This window comes from Acipenser ruthenus, chromosome 60 (assembly GCF_902713425.1).
Source record: "Acipenser ruthenus chromosome 60, fAciRut3.2 maternal haplotype, whole genome shotgun sequence".
Classification (NCBI taxonomy): domain Eukaryota; kingdom Metazoa; phylum Chordata; class Actinopteri; order Acipenseriformes; family Acipenseridae; genus Acipenser; species Acipenser ruthenus.
The window spans coordinates 1664949-1681627 of record NC_081248.1 but is presented as its reverse complement, the minus strand read 5'-3'; the positions used below and the strand labels follow the sequence as shown (position 1 = coordinate 1681627).

Genomic DNA, 16679 nt, shown 5'->3' with positions numbered 1-16679 from the left:
AAAAAAAAAAAACAGACGCCATATCAGTAAGTATTTTTGTAGGTACGGTATACCCATTCACTTGAATGCCGTACGTAGATACTACTTGAATCAGAGCCGATTTATCTGTAAACACAGCCCTGTTAATACACCTTAATATAATTAAAATAAGTGGTAGAACGTAACTGACATATATCATATATTAAGATTGCGCCGGAATTATATTCATGGTAGCTTTAATAAAACAAATTCGTTCATAACTTTTACAAACTGCGTATAACTTCGAGACTTTGAATTTTCCCATTGACTTGTCAACACATTGTGGCGGTAGGTTTATACTAGAAACACATACAAAAAACAAACAGGCAGTATTGCAGGCAAAAGACGCGGCGTGCTAGTTTTTTAAATAATAAAATAAAAGGTTAAACAAACACTTTGCTCACAGAGCAAAAATCAAATATAAACAAAACAAATCACGAACACAATACACCACAGGTCCTTTAAGGTCAGGCTGGGCAGTAGCTTTGACGGTTCCTTTTTAAGTTTCGTTTTTGTTGTCTTTCTTTTAGTTCTACTCTCCGTTGTCGCTGTCGTTCCTTCTCTGAACACCCCAGCACGAACTGGATGCGCTGGAGGTTTTTATACAGGTGACCATTTCCCGATTTAGCAACAATTCAAACAATTAACTAACTCGGGAGATGGCCACCTTCTGCACGAGTGTGTGTGTGTGTGTGTGTGTGCTGCATTTTTTTCCCCAGCGTTGATGCAGCTGCAACAGTTCTTCAAAAAATGTTTTCTTAGTTTACAATGTGTCTTTTTATACTGTAGTGTGTGTAAAATATTAGGCTTTCCAGTGTATTTACTGTGGTTTAAGTTACACCAGTTAGTGAAACTGATGGGCTAGACACCAGGGAAAAATGGCTGCTTTGAAAAATATTTTTTCCAAGACTGTACTCACGTTTCCATGTTAACAGCTGCCCCTAGTGGTGGGAATGTGTCATTTCAGGGTGAAAAATTGGTGAAACTGGCATGTCACCCATATTGATTGGCTCATGACGGTCATGTTTGTTCATGTAGGAACTTTTCCTCACTAATTTTTTTAGAAGACAATACAAAGATAACGTATAACCAAGATTCACATCAATCGGTCAAAGGGCTCATGAGGAGTTGTTGTTTAAGAATTTTACGCATAATCCAACATAGCTGCCACACCATGTGACCGATCCATTTTTCCTTAAGTAGAATCAATCGTGGACATGAGCGCACTATGTACAAAATTTTTCAGAGCTTTACTATTTCCCGTTCATGAGAAGAAGACTTTTGAATATTGTCCAAACTTTTCATCCAAGATGGCTGCCACACCATGTGACCAAAGGCCGCCATATTGACCACGAGACAACATCACATAGTCCTCAACATCCGTGTCAAATATCGTGTGTTTTGGTGCAGCCGATAAGAAGTTATAGGCAGTTTTATAGCCAGTTGCGTATGTTGATGATGTCATGCAGCATGGACGCCATGATTTTCACAGTAGCAACTTCCCTTGAACAAGCGTAACAGATGACCATACTGAGATGTTTTATCCCAATTTTTGTTTCAATCGGATAAGCGGTTTCAGAGAAGAAGATGTTTGAATTTTGATGATTTTATATTTTTATGGTAATTTTATGCCATTAATCAATGTGGTTGCCAAACCACAGAACCAATCAGCTTCATATTAACAACAGTTAATCATGGACTATCCCTCAACATGTATAGCAATTTTCAGAACTCTGCAGTAACCGGTTTCCGATACATAGGTGTTTTAACAAATTCCGCAAAATCCAATATGGCTGCCAAACCATGTGACTTGCGCAAATTTGCTGAATATCACCGACTATCATCCATAGGCATCTACCAATGTACCGAATTTCGTGAGTTTTGGAGCATGTTTTGGCAGAAAAAAAAAAATAATAATAATCCTAACAAAAACAATAGGCTTCCCCAGCCTATGGCTTGGAAGCCTAATAATAATAATCCTCACAAAAACAATAGGCTTCCCCAGCCTACGGCTTGGAAGCCTAATAATAATAATCCTCACAAAAACAATAGGCTTCCCCAGCCTACGGCTTGGAAGCCTAATAATAATAATCCTCACAAAAACAATAGGCTTCCCCAGCCTACGGCTTAGAAGCCTAATAATAATAATAATAATAATAATAATAATAATCCTCACAAAAACAATAGGCTTCCCCAGCCTACGGCTTGGAAGCCTAATAATAATAATCCTCACAAAAACAATAGGCTTCCCCAGCCTACGGCTTGGAAGCCTAATAATAATAATCCTCACAAAAACAATAGGCTTCCCCAGCCTACGGCTTGGAAGCCTAATAATAATAATCCTCACAAAAACAATAGGCTTCCCCAGCCTACGGCTTGGAAGCCTAATAATAATAATAATAATAATAATAATAATAATCCTCACAAAAACAATAGGCTTCCCCAGCCTACGGCTTGGAAGCCTAATAATAATAATCCTCACAAAAACAATAGGCTTCCCCAGCCTACGGCTTGGAAGCCTAATAATAATAATCCTCACAAAAACAATAGGCTTCCCCAGCCTACGGCTTAGAAGCCTAATAATAATAATAATAATAATAATAATAATAATAATCCTCACAAAAACAATAGGCTTCCCCAGCCTACGGCTTGGAAGCCTAATAATAATAATCCTCACAAAAACAATAGGCTTCCCCAGCCTACGGCTTGGAAGCCTAATAATAATAATCCTCACAAAAACAATACAGTAGAAGCCATACTAATGGGGGATTTCAACTTCCCCTCTATAAAATGGGAAAACCCGATGGGGGGCACGACGGACGAAATTGAAATGGTGGAAATGACAAATGACTGCTTCCTAACGCAATTTGTCAAGGCACCGACTAAAGGGGAGGCATGCCTTGACTTAGTCTTTTCAAATAATGAAGACAGAATAACTAAAACAGAGGTCAGAGAACCATTGGCAAACTCAGACCTCAACATGGTCTCATTTGAAATATGTTTTAAAACCCCAAAAGTAATGACTAAAGCTAAGGTTTACAATTTTAGAAAAGCAAACTACGGAGGTATGAAACAGAGACTAATAGAAGTAGATTGGAATAAAATAGAGAAAACATCCACAGAAAAAGGATGGCTGTTTTTTAAAAATGTAGTACTAGAGGCACAAAACAATTACATCCCAAAAGTAGACAAATCTAAATCTAAAACAAAATGGCCAAAATGGTTTAATAGATCAATTAAAAAAAATATTCAGCAAAAAAAGGCACTTTACAGAGCATTTAAAAGGGACCAAAAACAAAGTACACAGAAAGAGTACTTGGAACTGCAAACACAAGTCAAAAAGGAAGTTAGAAAGACCAAGAGAGAGTTAGAAATCAATATTGCTAAGGGGGCTAAAACCAATTCCAAAATATTCTTCCAATATTATAACAGCAAGAGAACATTCAAAGAGGAGGTTAAATGTCTAAGAGACACAAATGGCAAAATCATAGACGAAGATAAAAAAAATAGCAAATATAGTAAATGATTACTTCTCACAGGTTTTTACAAAGGAGGATACAGACAACATGCCCGACATGTCGACCTGTTCCTATCCAATTTTAAATAACTTTAGCATAACAGAGGCAGAAGTGTTAAAGGGACAAGGAGCTCTTAAAATAAACAAATCACCTGGGCCAGATGAGATCCTCCCAATAGTACTCAAAGAAATGAAAGAAGTTATTTACAAACCGCTAACCAAGATCATGCAACAGTCTCTTGACACAGGGGTTGTACCGACAGACTGGAAAATAGCAAACGTAATACCGATCCACAAAAAGGGAGACAAAACCGAGCCAGGTAACTACAGACCAATAAGCCTGACTTCTATTATATGTAAACTTATGGAAACTATAATAAGATCCAAAATGGAAAATTACCTATATGGTAACAATATCCTGGGAGACAGCCAGCATGGTTTTAGGAAAGGGAGATCGTGTCTAACTAACCTACTTGACTTTTTTGAGGATGCAACATTGAAAATGGATAACTGCAAAGCATACGACATGGTCTATTTAGATTTCCAGAAAGCTTTTGACAAAGTCCTGCATAAAAGATTAATTCTCAAACTGAACGCAGTAGGGATTCAAGGAAATGCATGCACATGGATTAGGGAGTGGTTAACATGTAGAAAACAGAAAGTACTGATTAGAGGAGAAACCTCAAAATGGAATGAGGTAACCAGTGGTGTACCACAGGGATCAGTATTAGGTCCTCTGCTATTCCTAATCTACATTAATGATTTAGATTCTGGTATAGTAAGCAAACTCGTTAAATTTGCAGACGACACAAAAATAGGAGGAGTGGCAAACACTGTTGAAGCAGCAAAGGTCATTCAAAATGATCTAGACAGCATTCAGAATTGGGCAGACACATGGCAAATGAAATTTAATAGAGAAAAGTGTAAAGTATTGCATGCGGGCAATAAAAATGTGCATTATAAATATCATATGGGAGATAGTGAAATTGAAGAAGGGAACTATGAAAAAGACCTAGGAGTTTATGTTGACTCAGAAATGTCTTCATCTAGACAATGTGGGGAAGCTATAAAAAAGGCTAACAAGATGCTTGGATATATTGTGAGAAGTGTTGAATTTAAATCAAGGGAAGTAATGTTAAAACTCTACAATGCATTAGTAAGACCTCACCTAGAATATTGTGTTCAGTTCTGGTCACCTCGTTACAAAAAGGATATTGCAGCTCTAGAAATAGTGCAAAGAAGAGCAACCAGAATTATCCCGGGTTTAAAAGGCATGTCGTATGCAGACAGGCTAAAAGAATTGAATCTATTCAGTCTTGAACAAAGAAGACTACGCGGCGATCTGATTCAAACATTCAAAATCCTAAAAGGTATAGACAATGTCAACCCAGGGGACTTTTTTGACCTGAAAAAAGAAACAAGGACCAGGGGTCACAAATGGAGATTAGATAAAGGGACATTCAGAACAGAAAATAGGAGGCACTTTTTTACACAGAGAATTGTGAGGGTCTGGAACCAACTCCCCAGTAATGTTGTTGAAGCTGACACCCTGGGATCCTTCAAGAAGCTGCTTGATGAGATTCTGGGATCAATAAGCTACTAACAACCAAACGAGCAAGATGGGCTGAATGGCCTCCTCTCGTTTGTAAACTTTCTTATGTTCTTATGTTCTTATGTTCAGTCAAGTATCATTCAACTTGCTAACACAAGCAGTTTGCTCTCTGAAAAAGCTGGTTGCTGTTTGGTCGTATTCAGACGCCTCTGCCTTCGATGACAGCTCTTGTCTTTACTTACATTCTACAAAATACTTCCCTATAGTGGAAGCTAAGCATAATCTTGAATTTATAGCTCACTTATATTGAAGCATTGCTATAGAGATAGGAATTCTATTTTAGCTATAGAGAGGAAGATACTGGATGCTTTAGGATTTAGCTGTGAGCGTTTTAGCATTTTGCATGTCTGGCTTAAGGGCGAAACATGTGATAACCATAATTGCATTGAAGTGTTAACACTGCTAAATTTGTAAATGCAATGGACTGCCCAGATTGACTGTGTGGTCCAGTGGTTAAAGAAAAGGGCTTGTAACCAGGAGGTCCCCAGTTCAAATTCCACCTCAGCCACTGACTCATTGTGTGACCCTGAGCAAGTCATGTAACCTCCTTGTGCTCCGTCTTTTGGGTGAGACGTAAGTGTAAGTGACTCTGCAGCTGATGCATAGTTCACACACCCTAGACTCTGTAAGTCACCTTGGATAAAGGTGTCTGCTAAATAAACTAATAATAATAATAATTAGCTGGGATCCGATGTGGTCTGTAACCACTCAATCCATTTTTAAGCATTTATTAAACCGGAGGAGTACTAATACTGCTCTGATTCATTAAAACTTCAAACTTAAATGGGTCTGTGTGATTTTCTTGATTACTTAAAAGTTTTTATTTTTTAAAATGTATTTTTAAAAATTGCCAATAGGCAGTGCTTCCAGAAATAAATCAGTCATTTGTGAGTTATGAGGGTCAACTTTAACTGATTTTTTAATAGAGCTAGGTAGTGATAATTCAAAAGGATGGCTGAGTGGTCAGAGAGTGCAAGATCTTAAACCACAAGTGAGAATTAAATCTGATGTATGACCATGAATATGGGTGGGACCAGTAACATGTTGGGAAAACCCAAATGAATCTATCAGTGACCTAAAAATCCTAGCAAAGGGATCTAGCTCCACATCAATATGTTAGGATGCAGTCCATCTCTCTTAAAAAACACAGGTCTTTCAGTCTTTTTACAAAGATGTTCTGCATACGTAGATTGAAAGAAGTGTTCAAAGGATTGTAGATGATGGGTCCTTTAGGTATTAAGTTCTGTTTCTTACATCTGCATCATCATGTGGAAGGAAATGGATGGAGACGGATCACATTAGTTTACTGTAAAGCTACGTCTTAGTTGGTGCTTATCTTGGCGAGGGCCGAGTTCATATCAGCATGAAGTTTTAACATCTACTCTCGTGTAATGGAAATCATAAAGATCTGGATACATCCAGTGACTGCTGTGAATAGTGCTGCTGGCAACAAGGGAAAGACCTTGTGACAGCCTGGAGAGACAGCTGACAGGAGGAAAGAGACCCCATTGGGGCTGGCAAGGGTTAGCTACCCTTGTTTGCAGTATCCAGCTCTGTGTTTACAGGATGCTGGAGACACCCGCCCAAGGCTTCTAAGAAATTAAAGAGAAAAATACCCCTAGAGTCTGCGAGAGCGGGAGCGGAAGATGACTCAATGTTGGACAACACGGTTAACGACTTAGGAACAGAAACGGATATGAGTATGGAGAGTACTTCACAAAAGACGAGTTCAAGATCTGCAGTTAGCAAAGACATGGAACTCCAGGTTTGTGTCTGCGGCTGGAGCAAGGCGACAACGGTCAGGGGTTTGAAGATTCATCAAGGGAGAATGAAATGCTTGAGGGAGAAGGGACAAGGGCCTCGCATTGATCAGTACTTCTTACGAAGTCAGTCAAGTCAGTCGAATGAAATCCAGCGACAGGAAGCGAACCACAGTTCGCAGGATATCAGCACCCCTGTCATAGACGTGAGGAGGACTTGCATGGATACAGTTAGCGATGAACCTAATGATCCTAGTGAACCCGGTCAGACAAACCAGCATAAGAGAGAAAAGAACCTCAACGGGCACAAGCCTGGAGTTAAATGGCCAAGAGCTTGTGAAAAAACTGCATGGGACACAGTAAACACAGATCTCTGCTTTGCGTTGGATAGGTTAAGTGGAACAGTTGAAAAGAAGCTGGATAAATTTGGGGACATCATCTACGCATATGGAAGCGAGAGGTTTGGAGTTGAAAAAAGGAAGGAAAAAGTATAAACTATTTCTGGAAAGTCTAGACGGCAGCAGGAGATTGAATGCTTAGTTAGAGAAAGGAGACAGCTGAGGAAGCAATGCAGAAGAGCAGAACAAAGTCAGAAGGAGGGACTCAATCTTTTACAAAGGGTCATAAAAGATAAGCTTGCAACATTGCACAGAGCTCAGCGCCTACGGAAGCGCTACAAAAAGAAGGAGCGTGCGAGAACTAACTTTTATAAAGACCCATTCAAATTTATAAAGAAGTTATTCACCAGTGAGAAGAATGGCACACTAAAAGCATCTAAGTTTGAGCTGGAGAGATAATTGGAGGAAACACATACAGATTCAAAAAGGCAGGAGCCTATGTCAATTCCACCTATCAATCCACCAGAATACCAAATGGAGGACTGTGCACCTAAGTGGAAAGAAGTAGAGTAAGCTGTGTAAAAAGCAAGGGCTTCATCATCTCCAGGGCCTAATGGAGTTTCGTACAGAGTGTACAAGAGTGCTTCAGGAGTTCTACGAAACCTGTGGAAATTGATGCAAGTGGCATGGGAAAAACAGGTTGTACCAAGAGCATGGCGTCGAGCAGGTGGAGTCTTTATATCTAAAGAAAAAGATTCTACAAGCATCAGTCAGTTTCGCCCTATTTCCCTATTAAACGTGGAAGGCAAGATTTTCTTCAGCATTATTGCTCAGAGATTGTCAACTTACCTATTAAAGAACTGTTTCATTGACACTTCAGTACAAAAAGCGGGCATTCCAGGTTTCCCAGCATGCTTAGAACACATCAATGTGATCTAGCAACAAATTCAGTCAGCTAAAAAGGAGGGGAAGGAGCTTCATGTGACATTCCTGGATTTGGCTAATGCATATGGTTCAGTGCAAGGAGGCTGTGTGGTCCAGTGGTTAAAGAAACAGGCTTATAACCAGGAGGTCCCCGGTTCAAATCCCACCTCAGCCACTGACTCATTGTGTGACCCTGAGCAAGTCACTTAACCTCCTTGTGCTCCGTCTTTCGGGTGAGACGTAGTTGTAAGTGACTCTGCAGCTGATGCAGAGTTCACACACCCTAGTCTCTGTAAGTCGCCTTGGATAAAGGCGTTTGCAAAATAAACAAATAATAATAATAAAAGTGCCACATGAACTTCTTTGGGCAGCATTTTTTCAGTGTACCGATGTCAATAACAAATTTAGTGAAAGCCTACTTTGGAGATTTGCAATTTAGTTTTTCACCTTCAGAATTCAGCACTACATGGCAATGCCTAGAACTTGGAATAATGGCAGGATGCACAATTTCTCCACTAGCTTTTACCATGGCAATGGAAGTACTCATTAGGGCATCAAAATGGGTAGTGGGAGGAGAGCGCTTGGTTCTGGAATGCGACTACCACCAATTCGAGCATACATGGATGACATGACAACCATGACTACAACAGTAGCCTGCACTAATCGGTTATTGGGCAAATTAACCAATAACATTGAATGGGCACGAATGCAATTCAAGCAATTCAATCAAGGAGCATCTTTATAATTAAAGGTAAAGTAGTAGATAAAACATTCTTCATTAACGGTGAGGCAATACCAACAGTGTCTGAGAAGCCAGTGAAGAGTCTTGGGAGATGGTACGACAGGGATCTAAAGGACACAGTTCGTGTGGGAGAAGTTAGACAACAAGCAGTGGAAGGGTTGAAGAGCATAGACAGCAGCGCTTTACCAGGCAAACTAAACCTCTGGTGCTTTCAGTCTGGTCTACTGCCGAGGTTGCTGTGGCCACTGACTATGTATGAGGTTTCTTTGACAACAGTAGAGAAGCTGGAAGCCTTAATCAGTTCATACATCAGGAAATGGTTGGGAGTTCCACGCTGCCTCAGTAGAGTGGGACTTTATGGTAAAGGAATACTGCAGCTACCAGCATCTGCTCTAACCGAGGAGCTTAAGTGCGCCAAGGTAAGACTGGAAATGACATTAGTAGAGTCACGTGACAAATGCGTAAGGGAGGCAGCACCTGTGCTGAAAACTGGAAGAAAGTGGGTGGCAAAGAAAGCTGTGAAGGATGCAAAGGCTGCCCTTCGAATTGGTGATATCATGGGGCAAGTTCAGCATGGAAGAGGGGGTCTTGGTCTCAGTTCAGCTCCTCCTACATGGCACAAGGCAGCCCCAGCTCAACGGAGGAAGATGGTAGTCAATGAGGTGCAAAAGCAGGAGGAGAGGATGAGGTGTATAAAGGCCATTTCCCAGGCCAAGCCGGGAGAATGGATGAGATGGGAGAGTGTGGAACAACGCAAGATTGGCTGGCAAGACCTATGGTCAGTGGAACACAGCAGGATCAGTTTCTTCATCAGGTCAACATATGATGTTCTCCCATCACCACAGAACCTAAACCTCTGGGTAGGAGAGGATCCCTTTGTGTTCATCACCTGCAACATTAAGACACATTTTGACAGGATGTATGGTGGCTCTTAGCCAAGGACGGTTTACTTGGCGCCATGACCAGGTGCTACGATGTTTGGCCTTAGTATTGGAAGACAAGCGTAACATGACCAATAAGTTGCCACCTGTTCCATCAAAACATTACACATAAAAGACAACATTCCTCCGTCCAGGAGAGCAACCACCAAGAAAAGGTGTTAAAAAGAATCCTCGCCCAGGACAACTGGAAGCTGCTAGAGACTGGAAAATGCTGGCAGATGTTGGTCAACGGCTTATTTTCCCACCTGAGATTGCCACCACTAACCTTCGACCAGATATTGTCTTGTTTTCTGGATCAGCACGCCTTGTTCACCTGGTAGAGTTAAGGGGGCGTATGAGAGGAAGAAACTGCGGTATGTTCAACTAGCCACTGAAGCGGAACAGCGAGGATGGAGAGTCCCGGTTTACCCAGTGGAGGTGGGTTGTCGAGGATTTGTGGCACACTCTACAACCCGGTTTCTCAGAGATGTCGGATTCAGTGGCCAAGAGTTGCGTCGCACAGTGAAAAACTTATCTGAAGCAGCAGAGAGGAGCAGCAACTGGCTGTGGTTGAGACGGAAAGATTCTGACTGGGGGTCTCAAGCACAATAGAAAGAAAGAAACGCTGATGTACAGGTAAGTAAGCTGGGCTGAGTTGAGTGGGGGATGGAGGGGGGTGATTCTGGGACGCCAGAATAACCGTCGAGCCCTCTTGAGGTGTCGTGGGCTAGTCGACGAAACACCAAGGATGGAAGGTGCCCACTTGAAGACCCCAGAGATGTACCCTACTTAGCTCAATCCAGACGGTTGTCATGCTGGGGAGACCACACTGTGGTTGATCCCCGGAGCCAGCATCACAGCCGTTGTGTGTGCTGATGCGCTAGGGAGGCAAAATAAGCTGATCCTTGGAGCCAGCATTACACTTCAGCCATCAACAACTGACAGAAGGATATCTACATCATCATATGGAAGGAAGCGCAAATGGATGGAGACACAGATGGATCACATTAGTTTACTGTAAAGCTACGTCTTAGTTGGTGCTTATCTTGGTGAGAGCCGAGTTCAAATCAGCATGAAGTTTTAACATCTACTCTCGTGTAATGGAAATCACGCATTATTTTTCAACGTGTTTTACAGAACGGCATTGTTTATTTTTATGTTTGTTTATTTCACCGTTGTGTGATGCTGAATGTTAATTATGTTAATTCTGCTGCTAGCTTTGATAGTACAATTTCAAGATATAAGTAGTTATTTCATTGGGTCAATTCAAATACTATTTGAGTAGTTTAGAGATTGTTTAAAATCACTGACTTCTTTCTCAGTATTGTATATTACTATAGTTTGTTCTTGTATACTATAGTTAAAATTGGATGGTTACTTTAGGGAATCAGCCTATGCTACTATATGACACAGTGATGTTTTTGTTTAGTTATATTTATTTATCTAATGAGTACTGTTGAAACAAAATAAATAGAGGGTATTTAATTACATGTTGGGTGATTATTCTGGTAGGAAGCAAATAAAGTTTCACTGGCATTTACCGAACTTAAATGTTTTCTTTATTGCTGTACCTGGTTGCTTTTTAAAGATTAAGTAATCTGTTACAACCTGACAAATTTAGTTCATGAAACATTATCTGCTTATATCCACTCATTTCTTAATATTTATAAATGCTGTAAAAACATATATAATAAAACACATGAGACAGAATAAATATTCTAATATAACTAAGTCGAATACATCAGATTTACAGTGTTTTCCTGTTTTTTCTCATCTGTAATTCTTCTGTTTTGTTTCTGCGTGCTGCTGTAAAATGTCTCCACCCTTTAAAAATGAAATGCCCATCTCAGTGACAACACACGACAAAAACAATAAAACAATCAGGCTGTGAAATCCTTGGATATCCCTCCCCTATCCAGCGATATGCGTGTGCAACCTGCACTGTAAAGTATGGTGGCCCAGTAAGCCAAATAAACAAAGTGTGTTTTTTATCGTGGTTACACAATCACGGCCCTAAAAGGTTAATATACTGTACAGGTAGTGCAACTGAAAAAAGTATTAATTATAGTGTGAAACTGTAATCACTTTAACTAAAATCAGGGATTGTGTGAATGCTAATATCCCAGCCAAACATTTTCTCTGTGCCTCGCATGCAAGGAAAAAACAAAAATGTATATTTTTAATCTCACTAAACAAATGATTTGTCACAGAAAATCATACACTGCATGTAATTCACATTGCTGTAGCTCGAAAGTAACACAAATACGACTCTTTGTAAGTAACTCATGTAACAAACTTAAATTTGAGCATGAATGTTAAAATGGGCTCTGTGTTTGAGCCAGTGTTAGTTAAAGCAAAAGCTTTTTAAGTACAAGCTATATTATCCCGTGCCTACAGCCTGCTGTACTGTAGATATTAGCATGTGACAATTCATTTGAAGGAGATACTGAGGTAAGAGTCCCACTATCATGCCGGGAGTCTAGCTGTGGGAGTCCAGCGAGGGGAGTCCAGCGAGGGGAGGCCTGCGCCTGCGCCGAGACGCTGTTCGAATAGATCCAAACCTAACGGGGCTCTAGAAGAAGCTATCTACTAGTCAGGTCTGTACCCTCCACCCTACTGCTCCCACTTTGCCTTTTGTCCTGCTATGACTGTCTCTCACATCCCTGTTCTGTCCTCCCGTCCTCGTCCTCTGCCCTCCCTCCGCTGCTGCTCCTCTAACCTCATTTCTCTGCCTCTCCCCCCCTCCCGCACACTCTCTGGTGCACTCTGGAACTGTCACTCTTCTGCTAACAAAGCTGATTTCATCTCTGCCTTTGCCTCCCACCTCTCGCTCGATTTCCTTGCTCTCACTGAAACCTGGCTGTCCCCTGATAACACTGTTACTCCTGCTGCCCTGTCCTCTCTCTACGTCCTGTCCCATACCCCGCGTCTCACTGGACGGGGAGGTGGGACGGGTATTCTCCTCTCTCCCTCCTTACTCTTTTCTGTCCCCTCCGATCTCATCTCACTCTTTGTCAGTACCTTTGAATTTCATGCAGTCCAACTAACCTTTCCCTGTCAACTCCTGCTCATTGTTCTGTACCGCCCCCCTGGGCCTCTCACTCACTTTCTGGATGAACTCGACTATCTACTCTCCTCCCTCCCCTCTCTGTCTACCCCGACTGTCCTGTTGGGTGACTTCAACATCCATCTCTCCAACCCCAGCCACTCTGCTGGATTCCTCCCTCTCCTGCACTCCTTCGACTTCTGTCTCTCTCCGTCCCCTCCTACCCACAAAGCTGGCCGTCAACTGGACCTCACCTTCTCCAGGGCCTGCTGCCCCTCCACCCTCTCTGTCACCCCCCTGGACCTCTCTGATCACTATTTCATCTCTTTTTCTCTGTCTCTCCCCCCTCTCCCTGCTCCTCCTACCCCCACTGTCACCTCTCGCCGTAACCTCTGCTCTCTCTCCCCCTCTGTCCTTGCCTCCACTGCTCTCTCTCACCTCCCTCCTATCGACTCCTTCTCACAACTCTCCGTAGACTCTGCTACCTCCACCCTCTTCTCCTCACTCACCTCCTCCCTCGACTCCCTCTGTCCCCTCGCCTCCCGTCCTGCTCGCCCCTCCCCTCCCCATCCCTGGCTCTCCTCTGCGCTCCGCTCGGCAAGAATCACACTGCGATCTGCTGAAAAGAAATGGAAGAGAACCAAACTCCCTGCTGCCCTAGACCTTTACCGCACTCTCCTCTCCTCCTTCTCCTCTACTCTCTGCTAAATGTGCTTATTTCCAATCTGTAATCCAAGCCTCCACTAACAACCCACGTAAACTATTCTCTACCTTCTCCTCCCTCCTTAACCCTCCCCCCCCTCCTCCTCCCTCCTCTATCTCCCCTGATGACTTTGCCTCCTTCTTCTCTTCTAAAATTTCAGATATCCGCAAACTCTTTAACACCTCTCCCTCCCCCGCACCCCCTCCCGCTCCAACTCCTACACCCACTGCAACCCCTACTAACTCACCCTCCTTCTCCACCTTCTTGCCCCTCTCAGACTCTGACCTCTCCTCCCTGCTCCAGGGTCACAAACCCACCACGTGTGCCTTGGACCCCCTCCCCACTCACCTCTTTCAAGCTGCTGCTCCTGCTCTACTCCCCTTCATCTCCTCCCTCCTCAACACCTCTCTACTTTCTGGTATCTTCCCCTCTGCCTTCAAAAAAGCCTCTATCACTCCCCTCCTCAAAAAACCTACCCTCGACCCCACCTCCCTCCAGAGCTACCGTCCTGTCTCCCTCCTACCCTTCCTCTCCAAAACCCTCGAGCGGACTGTACACCGCCAGCTCTCTGCTTTCCTGTCCAACCACTCTCTGCTTGATCCTCTCCAATCTGGCTTCCGCTCTGCTCACTCTACTGAAACCGCCCTCCTGTCTGTCACCAACTCACTTAAATGTGCCCGAGCTGCCTCTCTCTCCTCTGTCCTAATTCTCCTCGACCTCTCTGCTGCCTTTGACACTGTTGATCACTCTATTCTACTATCATCTCTTGCTGACCTGGGGATCTCTGGCACTGCTCTGGCCTGGTTCTCCTCCTACCTCTCCAACCGCACTTACCAGGTAACCTGGCGTGGAGCAACCTCCACACCTCACCCTCTCTTAACTGGAGTCCCCCAAGGGTCAGTCTTGGGTCCTCTCCTGTTCTCTCTCTACACCCGCTCCCTGGGCCCCCTCATCGCATCCTATGGTTTCTCATACCATTTCTATGCTGATGATGCTCAGATTTTCCTCTCCTTCCCCACCTCTGACTCCACCATCTCCTCCCGTATCTCTACCTGTCTGTCTGCTATTTCCTCCTGGATGCACTCGCATCACCTCAAACTCAACCTCTCTAAATCTGACCTCCTTTTCTTTCCCTCCTCCTCCCCCTCCTCTGATCTCTCCATCTCTGTTCCTCTGGAATCTACCACACTCTCTCCCTCTTCCTCAGCTAAGAACCTTGGAGTCACCCTGGACCCCTGCCTCTCTTATTCCCAGCACATCTCCACTCTGGCACGCACTTGCAGATTCTTCCTGAGCAACATCCGAAGAATCCGACCCTTCCTCACCAACTATGCTACCCAGCTCCTGGTCCAGGCCCTGGTACTCTCCCGCCTAGACTACTGCAACTCCCTCCTGGCTGGCCTCCCTGCGTCCGCCACCCGTCCGCTCCAGCTCATCCAGAACTCTGCTGCCCGCCTGGTGTTCTCTCTGCCTCGCTTCGCCCACGCTACTCCACTACTCCGCTCGCTCCACTGGCTCCCGATCACCGCTCGCATCCAGTTCAAGACTCTTGTACTAGCCTACAGATGCCTTGACCAGTCTGCACCCAGCTACCTCCAGACCCTCATCTCTCCCTACACCCCCACTCGACCTCTCCGCTCCGCCTGCACTAGAAGACTAGCTCTACCACCGCTACGCTCCCCTGCCTCCAAAGCCCGCTCCTTCTCCACCCTTGCTCCGCAGTGGTGGAATGACCTTCCTACAGATGTCAGGACTGCCCAGTCCCTGACCACATTCCGGCGCCTCCTTAAGACTCACCTCTTCAAAGAGCACCTGTAGAACTCCTCTGTCTGTATCCTGGGACACTATCACCCTTCATGTAAATGTGCTTTATTTTGCTCTTATCAGCCCCTATTTTACTGCATTTAATCCTGTACTTCAGAATACTGTAATCTGCCAAGTTTTTAACCTGTAGTAATTTGTATTTAATCACATCCTGATGTAACTATCACTATTTAATCATATCCTGATGTAACTATCACTATTACCTGCTGTATTATTGAATTGTGGTTTGTCAAACTTGTACTTTACTTGAACAAAAGTTATTGTAATTCTTGCTCTTATTGTATTACTTGTATTGTAACGCTTGAAATGTTTTTGCCTACGATTGTAAGTCGCCCTGGATAAGGGCGTCTGCTAAGAAATAAATAATAATAATAATAATAATAAAAAGGGTGGTGTTCACACAAATGATTCAACTGTGAGAGAGCTGATCCGTGGAATTTCTCATCAGGGCATTCGTGAATTACAGCGAAAGCAAGTAGTAAAGTTTGGAGGAGTGTTAATAGCACACCTCCAGTCTTAACTCCAGTTTTACCATCGGTACATGAATCAGGCCCAAAGAGTAAAAAAATATGAAAGTATGGATTTTGTGAAAGAGCTCCACAGTTGGATTGCTAAACAGCTGTATGAAAACACACAAACACATGCACAATACTTGCTGAAGGCTAGTTAATACAGTGCATAGTGGCCAACTACTCTATTGTAATTTTTGCTGTGATTTAAGATCATTTAAAGTTTCTAATACAGAGGTTATTAAAGAGAGCAACATCATTCCATGTTTTTTAACAATGAATCTTGACTCACCTTTCACAGTCAGTGACACAATATCACTCATTTTCTTCACCCCAGTCCCTGCTGCCTCCACTTCACACTGGTAGCTCCCTGTGTCTCTCAGCTGTGCCGCTGGGATTGAGTATGGATCCCGTGATCCAGCTCCTCTCAGATTCCCGTTGTCTTTGATATAGTGGTACTGCAGCTGGGTGCCCTGTTTATTTATCTGAGCCCCACACTGCAGAGTCACAGTCTCTCCCTCCCACACTGAGGCATCAGGCATCACTGTCAGAGCAGGGCTGGTAAACAACTCTAAGGAAACAGAGAGAGATAGAGGCCTTTAATGATAAACATAATTTGCTCTTTAAAATGAAATTAATTAAAAGCAGTAAATAACACTATGTAACACAATTTTTGTTCCTGGGTAGCAAGTGTTATTTCCAAATTGCTTATGCCTCAAAAGTATAGAAAATGGCTATTATTCCCCACAAACTTTGCTTTTGTGAC

At 43.1% G+C, this 16679-nt stretch overlaps 1 protein-coding gene across 1 annotated transcript in view; it reads right to left on the bottom strand.

The window, feature by feature from the left end:
- LOC117410241 (titin-like) overlaps window positions 1–16679 on the bottom strand; it is a 368958-nt gene that overhangs the window by 72319 nt on the left and 279960 nt on the right. The window contains exon 29 of the mRNA XM_059018553.1: window positions 16206–16484. Coding sequence (XP_058874536.1) covers window positions 16206–16484 — 279 coding nt within the window. The remainder of the gene's footprint in view (window positions 1–16205; window positions 16485–16679) is intronic.